Source organism: Protopterus annectens, chromosome 2.part1 (assembly GCF_019279795.1).
Source record: "Protopterus annectens isolate FY-2018-M chromosome 2.part1, PAN1.0, whole genome shotgun sequence".
Taxonomy (NCBI): domain Eukaryota; kingdom Metazoa; phylum Chordata; order Ceratodontiformes; family Protopteridae; genus Protopterus; species Protopterus annectens.
The window spans coordinates 1,998,389,625-1,998,412,686 of NC_056729.1; the positions used below are offsets into that span (position 1 = coordinate 1,998,389,625).

At 41.8% G+C, this 23,062-nt stretch overlaps 1 protein-coding gene across 1 annotated transcript in view; it reads left to right on the forward strand.

Annotated features, from left to right (window-relative positions):
- The window catches only part of BMP5 (bone morphogenetic protein 5), a 657,822-nt gene that overhangs the window by 618,514 nt on the left and 16,246 nt on the right, over nt 1-23,062 (forward strand). Inside the window, exon 6 of the mRNA XM_044063369.1 lies at nt 18,709-18,819. Coding sequence (XP_043919304.1) covers nt 18,709-18,819 — 111 coding nt within the window. The remainder of the gene's footprint in view (nt 1-18,708; nt 18,820-23,062) is intronic.

Here is a 23,062-nt window from a genome sequence, read left to right on the forward strand (position 1 = left end):
CATGATGCTCAAAGCCAAACCATAAAACAAAAAGACAGAACAGTATGTATCCAAATTTGAGATTCTAATTCTGTGCAAGATGTTATTGCTCATTTGTGGGCATGCATGCACATATGGCTCACTTACATTAATTTTGAGACTGTTTGAATGTGGTAAGGGTCTCATGCTTATGGTGTAAAAAGGCACTGGTGTGCAAAAGTAGAATTATGGGAGTCAAGCTGTGATGTATTATTTGCCTATGTGAGATACAAACTAGGTATGAATGGGAAGAGTTTGGAAAGCTGTTGCCACTTTGCAATTAGTTAGCAAATCATGGAAGGCAAGTAGGAAAAATAAGACGTATAGAAAGGTATACTGCTGCTGCTAAGGCACATGCTTAGGAAATGTATAAACAGAGGGAGAGGTGACATCAACTATCAAAACAATGGCAAAGTCTGAAGTAATCTCAATTCCAAATATGAATGATCTTCATGTATACTGAGGAGGTTAACAGGATCTGTTGCATAGTTTGGTCAACCAGTGTCACTAGATGGGTACATAGAAAATTCCTGAACTGTTTAATATTGCTGATCTATCTAACAGTTACATTTGCAGAGTTCCTGCTTGCAGGAGCAATTTTGAAGAATGACCTCTTACAAACAGCAGGTGTAAAGGATATGTGGTTAATATTACAGTGGGGGTAGAGTGGGTCTCTAATGATCAATCTGTTAAGTTGTGAAGGGCAGAATCTTTGTGCAGGAGTTTGAAAAGAAGGTTTTTAGGAAATGAATAGTGCTGCACCCCACAGGCAGCCATTTTCCCATATGCAGAGTAGAACAGTGGCATTCCCTGTCAGAAGAGAAGTAAATAAATCTAAGTATTTTATTTTTTTGCAAATTGAAGAAGGGTGGTATTGTGTATGGACCATAGATTAATAGCAGGAAGACCACACTCTAGCCTTGGACATAAACCATTATGCCTAATTTATGGCTAATGATTATCTAGATTAAGTCTGAAATTTTGTATGATATTTTGAGACTATCTAGAATGCAGCAATTTGCTAATCATTTCTATATTATAAATATTTTGTTTATCCACACATTCATTCATTTACTATTTACCCCACAGCAAGTTTGTTGATGAGCTTATCCTAGCACTCATTAGTTAACTAATTTGGAAAGTATGCCAGTCTCTTTTGGCCTAATGTGTTCACACACACACACACACACACACACACACACACACACACACACACACACACACACACACACACACACACACACACACACACACACACACACACACACACACACACACACACACATATGCGCGCAGGCACATGCGCTTATACCTCGCACATACACACAGATGCACACATATGCACACAAAACTCTCACACACCTACAAGCAGTTTGGAGGATCATCAGTTCACCTGCAGCATGTCTGTGGGATGAGAAAAAACTAGAGCTCCTACCAAAACTCTGCATGATTTCAAGTCTGTGCTTATTCTGCAGAGAGGACAAACCAGCAAAGACTCAATCTGGATAACCAAGTGCAGTGAGGCAAAAATACTAAAGACTGTATCACAACACTACCCTCCTTATTCATTCACTCATTTAATGATTGATAGGTTTATTGCTTAATTGATTGATTGATTGCCATAATCGACTCTCCAGCCGACACAAGCATCCTCCAAAAGGGCCTCATAGAAACAGACAACTGGTGCCAGAGCCATGGCCTCAAGCTAAATGCCAAAAAGTGTATAGTCATCCCCTTTGGCAAAAACAAAGTGCCCACAAATTACCACATAGGTGGAAATCCATTAAGTACAGAAGAAGTAATTAGGGACCTGGGGACCCAAGTTGATAGCAATCTCTCATTTGACAACCACGTGGCCAAAGTGGTTAGAAAAACATTTTATATAGCTCACCTAATCATGAAGGGATTCACATCTAGATCAGGGGAGGTCATCGTGCCTCTTTACTCATCCCTCATCAGGCCCATAATTGAGTACAATGCCCCTTTTGGGAATGTACCTTACCAGACACCTGCAGCAACTGGAAAGACCCCAAAAGTACCTCACCAAGAGGATCAAAGGGCTCAAACAGATGCCATATGCTGCCCGGTTAAAGAAACTCCAGCTCTACTCAGTGGCATACCGCCTGTTCAGAGGAGATCTGTGCCTGACGATAAAGCCATGTCCAACCCGGAATTAATGGACATGCTGCACCTCAGAAAGTCCAAATCCCATCGAGCTACGCGCTCGAGAGACTTGAACCTCAGCACTGAAATAAATAGGACATGCTGGAGGGACAGATTCATAACCCAGAGGCTCCCTTCACTCTGGAATAAAATCCCAGTCCAGGTTAGGCAGAGTCCCTCATTGACTCTCTTCAAGAGGTATCTTGATGAGTGGATGGGAGATCGTAGGTTTACCCCGGGTATCACTTCTGTGTCACTGTTAGATAGAGGCACAGTATACTAACCTCGAAAAAGGGCATAGCAAAATAAATTTAAAATGGGTGGTGAAAGCCAAACACATTCTGGCTAGGCTTATAAATGCCCTAGGGCAGATAGCCTAGTATGAACCTATGAACCTATGAACCTATTAATGGAATGATTAAGTGAGGAATGAATATGCTTTTATGCCACTAGTTCATGCTTTTTCCAATGCCTGAAAGATAAGAGCTCCTAAGTATTTTCATAGGTTCATAGGTTCATAGGTGGGTACTAGGCTAATGGCCCTGGAGATTTTACAAGCCTAGCCCATAGGATTACCCTGGCATCATGCCACCCGACCTTAGCTCCCAGTGCCTCTGTCGAGTACAGTCACTGGAGTGATCCCTGGGGTGAATTTTCTATTTCTCATCCACTCATCAAGATTTGTCTTGAAGAGGGCCAGTGAGGTGCTCCACTTGACATGTATGGGAAGTTTATTCATAGCATGGGCAGCCTATGGGTTATGAACCTGTCCCTCCAGCTTGTTCTGTCGATTATGATAATGAGGTTGAGGTCTCTGGAGCATGTAGTGTGGAGAAATTAGGATTTCTTTAGATGTAGCATTTCTAACAGAGCTGGGTTAGACATGGCTTTGTAAGTCAAGCAGAGATCGCCTCTAAGTAGGCGATATGAGACAGAGGATAGTTGGAGTTTTTTGAGTCTGTCCATATAAGACAAGTGTTTAAGGCCTAGGATCCTCTTTGTGAGGTACTTTTGTGACCTCTCCTGTTGTTGCAGGTGTCTAGTGAGGTATATGCCAAATGGGGCATTGTACTCAATGATTGGCCTAATGAGGGAAGGGTAGAGGGAGACAATAACCTCTTTCTTCCTGGATGCAAAACCCTTAGTAATGAGATATGCCACATAGAAGGACTTTCTGACCACAGTGGCAATGTGGTGGTCAAAAGAGAGGTTGCTGCAAACCTGTGTTCCCAGATCTCTTATAATGCCTTCCGCATTCAGTGGACTACCATCGATGTGGTAATTCATGGGAAGTGGGTTTTTCCCAAAGGGGATGACAACACGTTTTTTGGCATTGAGCTTAAGGCCATGGTTCTGACACCATTCATTGGTCACAGTGAGGCCTTTCTGTAGGATGTCAACAACACTTGGGGAGTTAATTATGGCACCCGACTTGCAATCATCTGCAAACTTTGTCAGCCAAAGTCCTTTCATGTTGGCCTGGACTTCAGAGAAGTAGATACCAAGCAGGAGAGTTCCCAGGACCGAACCCTGTGGGACTCCACTCATGACTGGTTGGCAGTCTGACTTGGAGTCAGCTACTTTCACACTGTGGGTTCTATCTGTGAGCCAGTTTGCAACTCACCTAGTGATACAGGGGTTGATGCCTAGCTTAGTGAGTTTTTCTATGATTCCTGAGTGGAGAATTGTATCAAAGGCCTTGGCCAGATCAAGGTAGGCTGTATGAACCACCTTGCTTTCATCCACAGCTCTGGTGAATGACTAGAAGAAGTTGACCAGGTTGAGTAGACATGATCTAGCCTTCACAAAACCCAACTGTGTTGGATCCAGAGTTTGGAGATTCCCTGTATCCTTGTTTATTAGGTCCATAATGATGCATTCCATAGCTTTGCATATCAGACTCGTCAGGCTAATGGGGCAATAGTTCCCAGGGTCTGTAGTTGCTCCTTCTTTGTGGAGAGGGATGACTGTAGCAGTGCACCATTCAGTAGGGACAAAGCCTGAGGTGAGGCTGTGATGGAACAGAGCACATAGGTGAAGTGCCAGTTCACTCTGTAGCTCATGTAAAAGTGTGTTTTAGCTGCTATTCTGCATGTATAGACTTCTCTGTATATGTAGACTAGCTACTTATTATATTGTATTACTGCCTCTTAAATTGTTTTTCAGTTGTGCACTTGCCTTGCTTCATTTAAAAAGTTTTAAATTGCTCATTTTGTAGAGTTTTAATTGCATTTACTGTTTAGGGCTACACACTCAAGTGTGTTAGCCTTTTCTGTGTTTATTTAGTGTATTATTGCATTGTTTAGCTTGTTTTAACCAAAAAAAAAATACTATCTTGTTTGCTCGTTTCCCGCCTTTCCTAGCCAGTATAGTCCAGATACCAGGCTTTGCTGGTTTCAGGACTTTATTTTCTGTGTCCAGAGCTATTCAGACCTTGCTGTAGTAGAGGGAAGTCCTACTGCTTACCAGTGGGAGTGGTGAGCATTGTACTCTCCATCTGACACTAGAGGAGGGGTTTCCAGCTCTAAAATTGTAATTTTATTAGCCTTTTTGGACTTTCTATCCCTTTCAACTTTCTGGCTTAAAAGCACATGTGTTTGTGCATTTTTCGCATTGTGCAGCTCCACGGGGCTACTGTTAAACTATTTCAGGTGCAAAAAGTCTGCTCTTCAAATTTTCCCTTAAAACTAGCTGGTTTCTCAGTAGTAGAACTAAAATCTGAACCCCTGTGACTAGCACTTGCTCTAGAACCTGCTGGAAAGCACTAGGAAGCCTTAAACTGATACAAGCACTCAACTCTCCTTGTCAATAATGGGAAATTAATTGTAGGCACTAAACAACATATAATTGCAAAGTACCTTGCAAAGGTAAGGGAAAATAGCTCTTGTACTTTACAAAAAAAGCACCTAAACAGGCATGTCCAAGGGTCAGCTTCCTGTGATTTCTCCTGTCCACCTGGTGAATCTGAGCATACTGGGGCAATGCAGCAACTGCCTCATGTACACAGACAACCCTCTCCTCCTACCACCCAGCACTACAACCAGTGACAGATGCACTTACACAGCCAAACTGGAAGCAAAGCTCTCTCCAGCCAAGATTGTGCTAGACAGTCAAGAGGAGAAGATTAACACCTGCATTACACCTCAAACAACATATAGCCCTTCAAACCCACACCATCAACACCCACACATAGCAACACTAAACCCACATATGCAGAGGCCCTTAACATTAACCTGCCCAAGCAACAAGGACCTCTGAAGCTGAAACAGAAACAAACACCAGTCACAACCAAAGTGTCACATAGCTTACAACACCAGCTCACAAACTGGAGGCTGAGCTCTCTCAACTCAGTACTGGCAAAACCAGTCAGGAGGAGAAGGTAACCACGCACACCACAAACCCAGTCTCACATAGACCTATCACAACTGCAAAGCAAACACATAAACACACAAAAACTTACTTGGAGGCTCTGATTAAAAATCTACCAAAACAACAGAGGCCTCCAAAGCAGACACCCAAGCGACCACTACCTCAAGACATAGCACATGCAACACATACTTCACAAAGTCCGTGTGCTAAACAGTCACAGCCCTTAAGGCCAAACAACATGCCAGATACACTTGTAATAGGTGACTCCATAGTCAGACACACTGACGTCCCGCTCACCAGACTGAACAAGGAAAAGGTTACAGTAAGCTGCCTGTCGGGTGCTAGAATCCGCCACATAACACAAGCACTCAGGTCACTCCAAAGCAAGTACAAATATGACTCAGTCATTGTCCATGCTGGTGTGAATGACCTGAGACGTACCTCCCTGGACTACATGAAAAGAGACATAGAGGAGCTCTCTGATTATGTAGCCCAGGCCGGTATGACCCTGACCCTGAGCAGCATCTTACCCTCACCAAGAATGATGCCACAGTACAAAGACAAAATGATCAGCTTTAACAATTGGCTTAATTACTGGTGTCATTCTAAGGGAATCCAATGTCTGTCTGCTTGGGATGACATGCTTGACAAGCCACGCTGCTTCGCAAGGGATGGCTTGCACCTGTCACCCCTGGGCTTCCGGATATTGGCCAAGGCTCTTGCCACCCCCATAGTGCCTTTTTAGGCAAGGCTCAAAAGACAAACCCACCTCCCTAGAAAACACAAGTGAAAAAAAACTAAGGGTAATGCTGCTCAATGCCAGAAGTCTAAACCTCAAGATGCATGCTCTCAAAGCCCTCCTCAGTATGGAGAACACCGATGTCTGTGCAGTGACTGAAACCTGGTTCAAGGCTCCTGAGAACAACCCAGCACTACCAGGTTTTACCTCATATCATGCTTTCCGACCCCAAAACTTGGACCGAACCACAAAAGGAGGGGGAGTATCCATATTCATCAAAGATACCCACACCTCCAGGTTAGTGGGAACGCACGAAGCATCATAGACCATCCAGGTGCAACTAACCATAGGCAAAACTGCCCTACAGTTTGTAGCATGCTACAGACCACCCTCTCAAACTCAGGAACCCCACTCAGCCTTCCTGAAGACACTGGAGAGTATGAAAGTCTCTCCAAATACCATCATATTGGGAGACTTCAACTACCCAAACATAGACTGGGAACATTACTCAAACCCCAACACCCTAGCCCAAAGGTTCCTAGAATTCATAAACTCAAATGTGATGGAACAACTAGTCACCACTCCCACAAGAGGAGATAATATACTAGACCTGATCATCACAAACATGGGGACAAAATGCTCCACACCGGAAGTATACCCCTCATTGGTGAGATCAGACCAGAAATTAATCTCACTGGAAATCCACATCCCGCCCCCACCCCCTGCACAAAAGACCACAGTGAAGAACTTCTCAAAAGCCAACTTCACACTTCTTAAGACTGAAGTGGTATCCTTCAAGGCCCCTGGGCCAGTGGAAACCACAACCCACACCACTGAATCCTTTATAAATGCCTTCTACGGGCACCTTCAAGAATGCATGGATCATGCAATCCCTAATAAAACCAAGACCCATTCCCCCAAAGGCAGGCGCCCTGTCTGGTGGACCCCAGCCATTAACAAACTTTACAACAGGAGGAGGAAGCTACTACATGACAGCAAAATCCCTAAAAGGGAAGGCATCTCTGATCAGTACTAGCAAAAAACTACGATCACTCAGAAAATCATCCAAGGCCAACTTTGAGAGAAAAATCGCAAAAGACACAAAAGACAATCACAAGGCCTTCTTTAGCTATGTTAGAAACCTGGGTGGAAACTCCCAGATATGCTCAGAGTTAGTCCAAAATGACACAAAATACACTGAACCCACAGACATTGCCAACATTCTGGCAGACAGGTTCAGTGCAAATTTCTCCGCCCCCTCCCTCCCAAAAGGAGAAATATCTATCCCAGCAGAGTGTAGCCTCCCTAACATCTCAGATGCCCAGGTGAGAGCCGCCTCCAAAGCTAAAAACACAGCATCAATGGGACCGGACGGTGTCCCAGGCTGTGTGCTACATGAACTCCAAGAGGAACTAAACCCGCACATAAGGCTGCTGTTTAATCTTAGCCTTACTACAGGATACGTACCCAAAGAGTGGCGTACAGCAACAGTGGTCCCACTCCACAAAGGCGGTGCTTCTATGGACCCTGGAAATTACCGCCCCATAAGCTTGATGAGCCTGGTCTGCAAAGCTATGGAAAGGATCATTATGGAACTCATAAACAAAGACATTGGGGACCTACAGACATTGGATCCTACCCAATTTGGCTTTGTCAAGGGCAGATCCTGCCTTTTGAACTTGGTCGACTTTTTTGAAGCAGTCACTCAGGCCATTGATGAGGGTAAGGCAGTTCACACAGCCTACCTTGACCTTGCAAAAGCCTTCGCCACAATACCCCACCCGGGCATCATAGACAAACTCACCAGCTTAAATGTAAACCCATATGTCATAAGATGGGTTGAAAACTGGCTCAAGGACAGAACCCACAAGGTCAGAATTGCTGGAGCCATGTCAGACTCTAAACCAGTCACAAGCGGTGTCCCACAGGGCTCAGTCCTGGGACCCCTCTTGTTCGGCATTTATTTTTCTGAGGTGCAAGCAAACATAGGAGGATTGTGGCTGACAAAGTTCACAGATGACTGCAAACTGGGCACCATAATTGATACTCCAGCGGACACAAGTATCCTTCAGAGAGGCCTCATAGAAATGGATAATTGGTGCCAGAGCCATGGCCTTAAACTGAACGCCAAAAAATGTATAGTCATACCCTTTGGGAAAAACAAGGTACCCACAAATTACCACATAGGTGGTAATCCATTAAGTACGGAAGAGGTAATCAGGGACCTAGGGACACAAGTTGACAGTAACCTCTCATTTGACACTCACATTGCCAAGGTGGTTAGGAAGACCTTCTATATTGCCCACCTTATCATGAAGGGATTCACATCTAGATCAAGAGAGGTCATTGTGCCCCTGTACTATTCTCTTATCAGGCCCATGATTGAGTACAATGCCCCATTTGGGATGTATCTTACCCGACACTTGCAGCAGTTGGAAAGACCCCAAAAGTTCCTTACCAAGAGGATAAAGGGTCTCAAACATATGTCATATGCTGCCCGGCTGAAGAAACTCCAGCTCTATTCAGTCGCATACCACCTACTCAGAGGTGATCTATGCCTGACGTACAAGGCCATGTCCAATCCGGAATTAATGGATATGCTCCACCTCAGAAAATCCAAATCCATCAGAGCCATGAGAGCAAGAGATTTGAACTTCAACACAGAAATAAATAGGACATGCTGGAGGGACAGATTCATAACCCAGAGGCTCCCTACACTCTGGAACAGAATCCCAGTCCATGTTAGACAGAGCCCCTCACTAACTCTCTTCAAGAGAAATCTTGACGAGTGGATGGGAGATCGTAGGTTTACCCCGGGGGTCATCTCTGTGTCACTACTAGACAGAGGCACAGTAAACTAAACCCTAAATGGGTGTAGTATTCTCATCCCAAGGGGTGGTGAAAGCCACACACACTCTGGCTAGGCTTATAAATGCCCTAGGGCAGATAGCCTAGTACGAACCTATGAACCTATGAACCTATGAACCAGTGTGCCATGCAACAACAGCCCCTAAGGCAAGACAATGTACCCAAAACTTTAGTCATAGGTGACTCTATAGTCAGGCACACTGATGTCCCACTCACCAGGCTGAAAAAGGAGAAAATTACAGTCAGCTGCCTGTCGGGTGCCAGGATCTGCCACATAACGCATGCACTCAAGTCACTCCACAACAAGTACAAATACATCTCTGTCATTGTCCATGTTGGAGTGAATGACTTGAGATGTACCTCCCTGGACTACATGAAAAGAGACATGAAAGAGCTCTCCGATCATGTGGCCCAGGTAGGTATGACCCTAGCCCTGAGTAGCATCCTGCCTTCACCCAGAATGACACCACAGTATAAGGACAAAATGATTGACTTCAACAATTGGCTAAGCTTCTGGTGTCACTCAAAGGGGATCCAGTATCTGTCTGCCTGGGAAGACAGGATCGACAAACCATGATGCTTTGCCAGAGATGGTCTGCACCTGTCACCCCTGGGATTCAGGTTACTGGCTAAAGCTCTTGCCCCCCTTATAGTGCTTTTTTTTGGCAAGGTTCAAAGGACAGAACCACCACCATAACAGATACAAGCATGCAAAATCCGAAGGTAATGCTACTCAATGCTAGATGTCTAAACCTCAAAATGCACTCTCTTGAGGCACTCCTAAAAATGGAGGACATCAATATCTGTGCAGTAACTGAGACCTGGTTCAAGGCTCCAGAGAGCACCCCTGCAATACCAGGCTACAACTCTTACACACTTTTCAGCCACCAAACCAAGACCTAAACTCTAAAGGTGGAGGAGTGTCCATATTCACCAAGGATATTCACACCTCCAGGCTAGTTGCCCAACACAATGCATCTGAAATTCTCAGGTGCAACTAACACTAGGTAAGACTGGAATCCAAAGTGTAGCTTGCTACAGATCCCCCACCATGCCCTAAGATTCTCACTACACCTTTCTAAACATACTGGAAAATATTAAGATACAACCAAACACCCTAATACTGGGTGATTTCAACTACCCTGCCATTAACTAGGAAAACTACTTGGGTACCAACACCTTTTCCCAATGGTTCTTGGAATTCATAAATTCCAATGCCCTGGATCAACTAATCCATTGTCCCACCAGGTGCTCCAATATCCTAGACCTGGTCATTACCAACATGGGAGATAGATGCTCCACACCAGTGGTCACCTCCTCATTGGTAAGGTCTGACCATAAGCAAATCACCCTTGACATCCACATCCCACTCCCCCCCCCCCACAGAAAGGAAACCTCCATAAAAAACTTCTCCAAAGCCAACTTCCTGCTACTCAAGTCAGAAGTGACAAACTTCATGACACCCATGCAGACGGGATCTGAAAGTTCAACTGCTGAATCCTACACTAAGGCACTGTACGAGCACATCCATTCATGCATGAATTGTGCCATCTCAAATAGAACCAATACGGTCTCCTCCAAAAAAGGAAGCCAATCTGGTGGTACCCTGCCACAAACAAACTATACAACAGAAGGAAGAAACTGTTGCAGAAAAGAGGAAAATCCCAGGATGCAAAAAACTCCCTTAACAGCCTCAGTAAGAAGATGAGATCCCTCATAATATCCTCCAAAGCTAGTTACGAAAATAAAATTGTCAAAGGTTCCAAAGACAACCACAAGGCATTCTATAGTTATGTCAAGAATCTAAATGGCAATGCTCAGATCTGCTCTGAGCTACAGCAGAATGGCATTAAATGTACTGATCCCAAGGGTATTGCCAGTATCCCGGCAGATTGATTTAGTGCCAAATTCACCCCCCTCACCCCCTAAAGGGCCCATTTCAATACCAAAAGATTGCCAAATTCTGGTAATCACAGCCACACAGGTAGAAACCACGCTCTCCAAAGCTAAGAATACAGCATCCATGGGACCCGATGACATCCCGGGCTGTGTACTACATGAACTACAAAATGAACTGGCACCTCACCTAAGTGTCATGTTTAATCATAACCTCACCTCAGACTTCATACCCACTGAGTGGTGCACAGCTACAGTTATCCCACTCCACAAGGGGGGATCCACCTTGGATCCCAGGAACTACCGTCCCATCAGTCTGACAAGCCTGATCTGCAAGGGCATGGAACGCATTATCATGGAACTTATAAACAAAGACATTGGCAACCTTCAAACACTGGACCCCACCCAGTTTGGGTTGTGAAGGGCTGATCTTCTCTCCTGAACCTGATTGACTTCTTTGAATCAGTCTCCAGAGCTGTGGATGAGGGTAAGGCATATCTGGACCTCGCTAAGGCCTTCAAAACTATCCCCCACTCTGGAATCATAGATAAACTTACTAAGCTGGGCATAAATCCCTATGTCACTCAATGGGTTGCCAACTGGCTTACTGACAGAATCCAGACTGTAAAAGTAGTTGACTCCAAATCCAGCTCCAGACAAGCGACAAGTGGAGTACCTCAGGCTTCAGTCCTGGGACCGCTCTTGTTTGGCATCTACTTCTCTGAAGTACAGACCAACACTTAGGGACTCTGGCTAACAAAGTTCACAGATGACTGCAAACTGGGAGCCATTATTGAATCCCCAAATGATGTGGATATTCTACAAAAGGACCTTACAGAAACAGATGCTTGGTGCCAGAGCCATGGGCTCAAGCTTAATGCCAAGAAATGTATAGTTATCCCCTTGAATTGCCACATAAGTGGCAGTATATTAAACACCGAATGTGTGATGAGAGACTTAGGGACACAGGTGGACAGTGGTGTGACCTTCGATAACCACATTGCCACAACAGTCAGGAAATCCTTCTATGTGGCATACCTCATCACTAAGGGCTTTTCATCCAGAAAAAAGGAGGTCATTGTCCCACTGTACTCATCTCTCATTAGACCCATTAAAGAGTACAAAGCTCCATTTGGTATGTACCTTACAAGACATCTGCAACAGCTGGAAAGGCCGCAGAAATACCTCACTAAAAGAATCACAGGCCTAAAGCAGATGTCCTATGCTGACTATCTAAAAAAACTCCAGCTATACTCTGTGGCATATCGTCTACTCAGAGGTCATCTCTGCTTAACATACAAGGCCATGCCAAACCCTGAGCTGTTGGACATGCTCCACTTAAAGAAATCCCAGTCCCTCAGAGCCACAAGCTCCAGGGATCTAAACCTTGTCATCACAATGAAGAAAACACGCTGGAGGGATAGTTTTCTGACCCAGAGACTCCCCATACTCGGGAATAGACTGCCCATACTTGTCAAGCAGAGTGCCTCCTTGGCATCTTCAAAAGGAACCTTGACGATTGGATGGGAGATAAGAAATTCACCCCGGGGATCATGTCAGTCACCCTGCTAGACAGGGTTCCAGGGAAGTAAATATTGTGAGTAGAAATATCCAGGGAATTGTTATGGCTAGGCTTGTATAGGCTCTAGGGCCGATAACCTAGTACCAACCTATGAACCTATGAACACAGCCTGGGATATTCTCAGGTCCCATAGAAGCTGTATTCTTGGCCTTGGACAGTGCTGTTTTAACCTGTGCAGCAGTAAAACTGGATGCCTGGCAATCTACTGGCATTGTTATTGGTCCTTTGTTGGGGGAGAGAGGGGTAAAGTTGGCACAAAATCTGTCAGCCATATTGGCAATATCTGTTGGCTCGGTATAAGAGTTGCCATTGTGCAATAGCTCCGAGCAAATTTGGGTATTGCCGTGGAGATTCTTTACATAACTATGGAAAGCATTGTGGTTGTCTTTACTATCTGCTGCAATTCTGTTTTCATAGCTAGCTTTAAAGGATTTGATGAGGGATCTCAACTTTTTGTTGAGGCTTTAAAGGGAGTTTTTCCAGTCTTGGGACTTCACCTTATTCTGCATCAGTTTCCTCCTTCTGTTGTAGAGTTTGTTTATGGCAGAGACCACCAGATTGGCTTCCTTTTTTTTGTAGGAGAGCATCTTGATTCTGTTGGGTATGGCGAGATCCATGCATTTGTGTACGTGTTCATACAGGGCATTAGTGTATGATTCGGCGGTCATGCAGCTGTTCTCCAATTGCATGGGTGCCATGAAGTTAGCCACCTCTGTTTTTAGGAGCCCAAAGTTAGCTTTGGAGAAGTATTTCATGGTGGTTACCTTTGCAGGGGTGGGGTCGGTGGGAGGGATGTGGATTTCCAAGGTGACTGGTTTGTGTTTGGATCTAACCAGGGAGGAGTTGACTATTGGTATAGAGCAATGGTCACCCATGTTAGTAATGAACAGGTCAAGGATGTTGCTACCTCTAGTGAGTTAAGAATAAGCTGGTCCAGGGCATTGGAATTAATGAATTCCAGGAAATGTTGAGCAAGTGAATTGGTACATGAGTAGTTTTCCCAGTTAATGGAGGGGTAGTTGAAGTTGCCCAGTATGAGGGTGTTAGGTTGGACCCTGATATTCTCCAGGGTGTTTAGAAACATGGAGTGTGAATCTTGGGACATGGGTGTGGACCTATAGCAGGCTACGACCTGAATTGTCTTACCTAATATTAGCTGCACCTGAAGTATCTCTGATGCATTATGTTGGGCTACCAGTCTGGAGGTGTGTGCATCCTTTATGAATATGGAAACACCACCGCCTTTTGGACCTTCGGTCCAAGTTATGGGGCCAAAAGGTGTGGAATAAGTTATAACCTGGTAGTGCAGGGGTGCTTTCTGCTGCTTGAACCAGGTCTCTGTTACAGCACAAATGTTGATGTTCTCCATTTTAAGGAGTGCTTCATGCGAGTGGGATATTGAGATTTAGACTTCTAGCATTGAGCAGCATGACCCTCAGATTGCATTAGTTTGTAGTTGTTACAGTGGTTATTTGGTCTTTGGAACACTGCCTAAGAAAGGCACTATGGGGTGGCAAGAGCCATGGCCAGTAGCCAGAAGCCCAGGGGTGACAGATGCAGGCCATCTCTGGCAAAGCATTGAGGTTTGTCAATCATGTCATCCCAGGCAGACAGATACTGGATCCCAATAGAATGACACCAGAAATGTAGCCAATTGTTGAAATCAATCATTTTCTGCTTATACTGTGGTATAATTCTGGGTGATGGTAGGAGGCTGCTCAGGGCTAGGGTCATACCCGCCTGGGGCTACATAATCTGAGAGCTCCTCCATGTCTCTTTTCATGTAGTCCAGGGAGGTATGTCTCAGGTCATTCACACCCACATGTACAATGACAGAGTCATATTTGTAACCGCTGTTGAGAGACCTGAGTGCGTGGGTTATGTGGCGTATCCTAGCACCTGATAGGCAACTGACTGTTACTTTCTCCTTATTCAACCTAGTAAGTGGGACATCAGTGTGCCTCACTATCGAGTTACCTATGACTAGTGTGTTGGGCATGCTGTTTTGCCTTAGGGTCTTTGGTTGAGTGGCACACTGTTTATGAGGGTTTGGTTGAGTGGCACACTGTTTAGGGGATTTTCAGTCATGACAGTTTACATTTTTCAATTTTATTTGTTATATTCTTCCCACTTACTAGAGTTTTAACAGGTGATTAGATGGCTAAAGTCATTACAATGTCTTCCTAACTTACTAGAGTTTTAACAGGTGATTAGCTGGCTAAAGTCATTACAATGTTCTGTTCCTGTATCATTAAGCTTTACAGCTGTAAAACTTGTCATGTCATATATACTGTCATATATACTGACCAACTTCAAACGTAATAATTTCAACACCATACCTGTCGTAGCAATCTATATTTCCCCTGGTGATAATATTAACATACTTGAGAACATCCTATCTCACCTCTCTCAGACCATCTACAACAAAACAATTATGCTGGGAGATGTAAATATAGATTGGCTTTCATTACAAATTCCCAACACTACTTCCTGTATTAACCTGCATGCGTTTGAGCAGCTAATCACAACCCCAACCTACATTAATAAATCTCACCTACCTAGCTCTCTTCTTGACTGGATATTGGTCTCCCACCCCCAAAACTATCATAACCCCCAAACCCTTCCAAATGCCTTCAGTGACAACTGCCCAATAAAAGTTACCAGACACACTCCCCACCTTACCAAACCTTACAAATTTATTGCCACCTGCACACTTTCACACTTCTGTCCTGACTCCTTCATTTACCAACTCTCTAGAATTAACTGGTTTCACCTCACCACTCTTCCCTTAGATGAAGCTGTCCACTCCTTCAACACTACTTTCCTAAACATTCTTAACTCCCTTGCTCCTCTCTGCACAATTAGAATCAAATCCAGCACTGCTCCTTGGCTTACTAAATGTACACGAACCCGCATGAAAGACAAGGGCAGGATATGGAAAATGTTGACTAAAACCAGGACCCCTTCTCTCCTTCAAAAATATAAAGAACTCAGAAATAAAATTAAAAAAAAAATCATCCATAATGACAAAACAAACTTCTATGCCAATCCTCCCTCTATTCTAAAATCAGACCCTAAAAAATTCTGGATCTCTATCAATCAGACTCTACATCCATGAAACCCTTCCCCTCCAAACCCATGTCCCAACGCAACCCCTGAAGACATAGCCAATACATTTAACAATCATTTTATAAACTCAATAACCACCTTAATAAATTCTCTCCCCCCAGAAACAATGCTAGCACTTTCACAAGCTCTATACCTCTTTCCAACCCTTCTGATTCTTTCTCTCTTAAAGCAGTATCAACTAACTATATAAAATATTTACTCTCTAAACTTAAACCCTGCTCCCCATCAGCCGACAACCTACCCTCCTATTTCCTGCAGATTGCCTCTGAACCTCTTGCCTATCCTGTATCTATCTTGATCAACTGATCTATTTCTGAATCCTATGTACCCACTGTATAGAAAAACTTCTTTACTGTACCCATTCACAAAGGTGGTAACTCCTCAGACATATCTAACTTTAGACCAATTGCCATACTCTCTCCTCTCTCCAAAATCCTAGAGAAATGCATTCACAAGCAGGTAATGCATTACCTTCACCAGGAAAACCTTCTCACACCCACTCAGCATGGATTCCATCTTAAGCACAGTACAACTACTGCACTAATATCCTTAATCAACACAGTCTCCCTTGCTCATGATAACAATAAACTTGTCTCATGCCTATTCCTTGGCCTTTCTAAAGCCTTTGACACTGTCTCTCACCCACTCCACCTAGATAAACTCACTAGCTCACATTTCTCTCCCCCTACTATCTCCTGGTTCTCCAGCTATCTCTCTACCCACTAGCAGTCAGTTAAATGGCTCTCTGCACTATCCCCCCCCCACTGTACAAATCAGTGTCCCCCAGGGGTCCATTCTTGGACCACTACTCTTTAATATTTTCACCAACTTACTCTACTCCTCTTGTCCCCAGTCATCTCTTGTGCAATATGTTGATGACTCTACAGTTATAACCATTGCTGACAACCCAACTGACCTCCACTCAACTACCCAGGCATCTTTCCACACCATTGAGACATGACTTAGTGATAACAAACTAATACTTAATCCAAAGAAAACTAAGTTCCTACTCTTCCTCCCCAAAAACCTCACCACACTCAAAAGTACATTTACCATTTTATCTAGCAACAACACCAGCATCTCAGCTGAACCTAGTACTAAATTGCTAGGTGTCACAATAGATGATCAGCTTAAGTTTGATCTACATATTACTAATTCTATTAAAAAAACTCATCAGAAACTTAAACACCTTTTTCGCAACAAGAAATACTTAACCAACACAGCCCGAAAAACTCTCTCATGCTTTACTACTTCCAACACTCCTATACAGCTGTCACATATTCACAAACCTAAACTCTACACTCATTTCCCAGCTTGAAACTACCTATAACATGGTTGCCAGATTTGCAGTGAACCAAACCTACAAGTCACACCACTGCTTAGCACTCCAGCAACTAGACTGGCTAGAATTCCCTCATCTGCTCCAACTATATCAACTACAAATCATTCACTCTATCCTCTATCTACCCTCCTTCTGCCCCAGCCTCTCCTCCATCATAACTAAATATGCCCCTGCTAGGACTGTACGCAGCTCAGACCAAGAATTATTAGACATCTACAAACCCAAAACAAAAATAGGATGTCTTCTCTATAATTATAACCCAGCTACATCCTGGAACCAACTCCCCTTGGAAATAAAATCCCTTCACCATAGCAAGAGTTTCAAATAAGCCATAAGAAAATACCTCAAAAAATAGTCTTGCCACTGCAGCCATCCACCCTGAAACCACTATCCTTCCACCTATTTCACCACCTCACTCTAAATGTATCTCTAGCCTTGTACTCCTCCCTCTTCCACCACCTCCCTTCCTCCGTCTCTAACCAATCTTGATTCATTCAGCTCCAAAATAACCTACTTTATCTAGTCTGTCTAAAAGGTCACCTCTACTCTATTTCCCTTATATCTTCAACTAGCTATTTGAATATTCCCTTTTTTTTTCTAAACTCCAAAACAGCTAGGTAGTACTCATTTTAAAGGATTGTAACTATTTTCAAAATCTTTTCCTGACTATTAATTTATTTTGCACAAAGCAGTTAAAATTATATTGTAACAAGTCTCATATTCGTCTGCTAATTGTTAATACTTTGTAACAAGCCTCATATTCTTCTGCTGATTGTTAATACTTTGTAACAAGTCTCATATTCTTCTGCTGATTGTTAATACTTTGTAACAAGCCTCATATTCTTCTGCTGATTGTTAATACTTTGTAACAAGTCTCATATTCATCTGCTGATTGTTAATACTTTGTAACAAGCCTCATATTCTTCTGCTGATTGTTAATACTTTGTAACAAGCCTCATATTCTTCTGCTGATTGTTAATACTTTGTAACAAGTCTCATATTCTTCTGCTGATTGTTAATACTTTGTAACAAGTCTCATATTCTTCTGCTGATTGTTAATACTTTGTAACAAGTCTCATATTCTTCTGCTGATTGTTAATACTTTGTAACAAGTCTCATATTCTTCTGCTGATTGTTAATACTTTGTTTTTAAAATTGTATTCCCTGAGGAGCTTTTCTCCTCGGGTCTCTGCTGAAAATGAGCCAAAAGCTCAGACAGACTAACCTGGTTAACAAATGTAAAATAAAATAAATAAATAAATATAGCAGATAAATACACGTGAAGGTATTTCTAATGAACTTTGACTGGGATGCCTAGAAATCATGGAGTATAAAAGGGACAAGACAGAAATATGGTAAACATGTAAAGCAAGAACTCAAGTAATGAGCACACTGTATATATTTTTTTAATATTCTAAGTGATGTCAGAACTTCTTAAACCAAAACATTTGACTGTAAAATGCAACTTACAAGACGTTCATGGCATGAAGTGCTAACCCATTTATAAAATTAATTTATATCTTAAAATAATTACACTATTTATTTTATTGACACACGTTTGCAAACTGTCGTGTTCATTTTCATCTTCCTTCTTTTCTGTAGGACTGGATTATAGCCCCAGAAGGGTACTCTGCATTTTATTGTGATGGAGAATGCTCTTTCCCACTGAATGCCCACATGAATGCAACAAACCATGCCATAGTCCAGACTCTGGTACGTGGATATCTGATTTGAATCTTCATTTTCTGATGTATGCCACTCTGTTGTGAATCAATGTTCTATAGGTGACAGTGGTGTAACTGTCAACATCTTGACGTAGAACTCTGGCACAATGACAGAAATAATGCTGGATGGTGATTTAGAATCCAAAGCATTTCACTGGTGTTAATCATTCACTGTTTTGTATTAACATGCTTTTAATATGTACAATTACTAGTTCTGTTTAATGATTTTAATCTCCATTATTTGGCCATAAATGTTGAGACATACAACAGAATTCTGGAGAAAAATCTAGGATACTTGAGGGAACTGTACAGTGGTGGTTTACTTTTGATATGAACTCTGTTAGTATTAGTAATTAGAGGATTGTAAATCTAACATATCATAAACTATTGTTAGCCTAGCTAAGCTTTAAGCATCTATGTACACACACTTATATAGATACGCACACACACACACACACACACACACACACACACACACACACACACACACACACACACAAATGTGTGCACAAAATGTGCACATGCACACACTCAAAGACACATGCACACACACACAAACACGCACACACACACACAAATGTGTGCACAAAATGTGCACAGGCACACACACACACACACACACACACACACACACACGCACACACACGCACACACACGCACACACACACACACACACACACACACACACACACACACACACGTGTGCACAATATGCGCACACACACAAAGACACACAATCATCTCATACTGAGACCAAATTACCTATCCTAGGTCACCCTTCCTCTCATACTTCACTCATACTACTCTATTCAATTATCTTCTTCTACATCCTACCATGAAGAGACCTAACCCCCTTTCCACATTTATCTATTTATCTCCATAATTCTTTTAAAAGCATACTCTTCCTTTGGGTCTACTTCATTTCACTGAAAGCTCATTTCACTGAAACTCAGTTGCCTGCGCACAATTCACTGAAATCTCATTTAATTGAAAACTCATTTGACTGAAACTCTTTTCGTTGGAAGTTATATATGGCCTTTCCCCACTGTGGTGTGATCCTGGAGTTAGTATATATAGTAAGGGGGGAGTGTGGGAGGCACAGCCTCCCACATTGTGTGGTGTGGGGGGCATAGCCACCCACCTATTTCAAATGTTTAAAACCACAGATATGGATTCTTACAAGTCCAATGAATAACTCTTTCCAGAAGACAATATATAACCAAACGATGTGGGGGGCTACAACCCCCACAACCCCCAATGTGGGGGGCTGTGCCCCCACCCCTATACTAACTCCAGGATCGCACTACAATGGGGAAAAGGCCATATATAACTTGCAATGAAATGAGTTTCAGTCAAATGAGTGTTCAGTCAAATGAGCTTTCAGTGAAATGTATTCAATTTATAACATCATTTTTGTTACCCTGAAATTGACTGATATTTGATCAGTAATCAACATAGCAAAACAAATTCATAATAAAAAAATTAAATAAATAATAATAAATAAATTATAAATTAATATTATTAGAAAAAAATCACTTCATCATCTGCTTTAGTAGGGCAGAATATCTGCTCCAAGATGCTTTTATAAGTGAGAATAAACCAAACATCTAATATGTTTCTTTTTACTTACTATATATTAATGCTTCCAGTTCCTCCCCGCCCCCCATATACACATACACAAAAACATCCACACTTTTACTTTGGCAATATATTTAGGTACAATCAGCAATATTTCCACCAGCTATAAAACATCATTTCCCACTACGGAGGAATTCAGCACTGGAAAACCTGACAGTGTCATTGCTTGTGATCAGACTTTTCCAAGTTCAGTGGTTCTATACACTTTGGTAGCAGAATCATTTCCAGTTCTGTCAGAAACACTGAACTGGGCTGATCTCATTCTAACAAACTTCACAATAGTGTGTAGTATATAAATACTAAAATTAACTTAATTATTCTAGGTCACTTTTCTGTCATCTTTATATTACTCATATCAGCTTGTGCAGTAATTATGATTAGAATATATTTCAGGACAATGTATGTTAACCAATTCAGAATTGCACCCTGTAAATATAAATAATGTGCAAATACATTTGATTGTCAGTATGTCAATCATTAAAGTTTTTACCTGTTGTCCTGCAATATATTGGATTGTCAGTATGTCAGTCACTAAAGTTGTCTGCTGTGATTAATATTCTATTATTAACTGCTTTACTGATTTTATCATACATGTAAAATTTAACATGTATATAAAGCCCACTTTTTTGTAATATATTATAATCTTACCTTATGTTGAGCTTTTATCACAGGGTCTCCACTAAAAATGTTTTTTGGCCCAATCAGTCTATCTTGGTTAACACATGTAAATACATACTTAGAGACACATTCAAAACCAGAAGATGACCAACACCTCACACTGTTTGCCAATATCTCAAAAAGCAATTTCAGTTCTGTATTAATTAAAAAGGCAGGGTAAGTGCCAACTGGATTATCTGAACTGACATTAGATTTTTAAAGTAAGGAGACAACAGATTTAGTAATGAGATATATTCAATCTGAAAGACAGGAATTAACTTACAGACTTGAAAGAAGTAATCAGAAAATGGAGATCAGCATAAATACCCTAAACCTTACTTGGTACTCAAGGTGAGCCCATGGATGTGTTTTTAGACTGTTAATGTAACATTCTAACAAAGGCTTTAGAACTGGTGCTATCAGAATAACCTGAGTAGAGAGGAGTTTAAGAAGAAGAGAAACATCTTGAATATCCTTAACAAGTGCATCCTTGCTGGTATTTTTAGCACTGTAAATTAATTTAAACTGAGATTGAGTAGGTCAGCAGAAGCATCGTAATGGTGTACTGAGCACAAGATATTTAATATATTTCCAATAAAAGTGTCTTTAGGCATTGATTATTCTGCTCAGACACTGCTGCAGCTTAGAAAAACAGCCTTGTATAGAATTTGCCTCAGTTTTAGAGTTAAAGGCTTTTTTGCAATGTGCCTCCCCAGAAATGTATTATGAACTACCCATGGCCAGATAAGCAAAGAACATATGTATACAATTATTTAATAGCTGTAAATATATCCATTCATTCTTAAATAATAACAGTCAGCGTGGCCAAATATCTGGCTGAGATTCACTAATACTGCCACTAATCTTTTTACATCATTCGAATCACAGGAGAACACTGCTCAGAAATAACTGCCCAAACTCAGTCTCTGCTCCATAGTACACCTAAGCTAAGCCTTCACAATGAAATATAATGTTGTGTTTTCACTTGGGATATAACCTCATTCAAAGTTAACTTCTCATACTCATTTTGAGACGTGGCCCAGTACTGATTCAGGACTGTAACATATTTTTCCTTGTCTGTCACTGCACTTTTAAACAAACAGAATTATTTCTCAACTCTTATAGTACATTCCTTCTTTTAGGAGTTAATTCTAACCTCCTGACCCTTATTCACAGCATCCCATATTATTTTGCTCCCTGCAGGTTGTACACATTTTATTCTGTGAATGAGATGTTGTGATTTGTAATAATAATATGCTCTCATTTCTCTTATTCTTCTGTATTACAGTTGATCTATGCTTTGATTCCTTTTACCACCTTTTACTCAGATATTGTTCAGATAATACAGTGCAAATGTCACCTTCACTTTTTTCAATATTTATCAATGTATGACATTATAATAGAGAAAAGCATGTTGTAAAATACTATAACCATGATGTCTAATTGGAAATTTGAAAAATGACTATGCAAAGAGATTCACATCTAGCTAACTACTAAAATAATGCTAGAAACATAATTTGGAAGGGAAAGGTTATAGTTTGCAGGGAGGAAGAAAAACCTAAAAGGCTTTGGGCACTGCCTTGTACATATATTATTATTTCATGATTAATGCTATCATAAAAAAAAAAATTAAACCTTAAGGAAAGATCATAGAAACTGTAACACATTCTTGCTGAAGATTTTAAGAGATTAACTTTTCTTCTTCAGCTTCTTTCAGACAGAAAAGTGAATGGAGCCAACTCTTTTGATAAATCATAGAATTTATGAGTCCACTTTATTTTATGTCCAGTATCCTTTATGATGAACATGCTACCTACACTGTCCTGCAGTCCAAGATGGCTGCCACACTAGACCAAATGAAATAGACCTATAAATCAGTGTTTCTGCAGGTTGCAGGAGGTTGCACCCCTTATTTTGAAGGCTATAACCCAAGACCC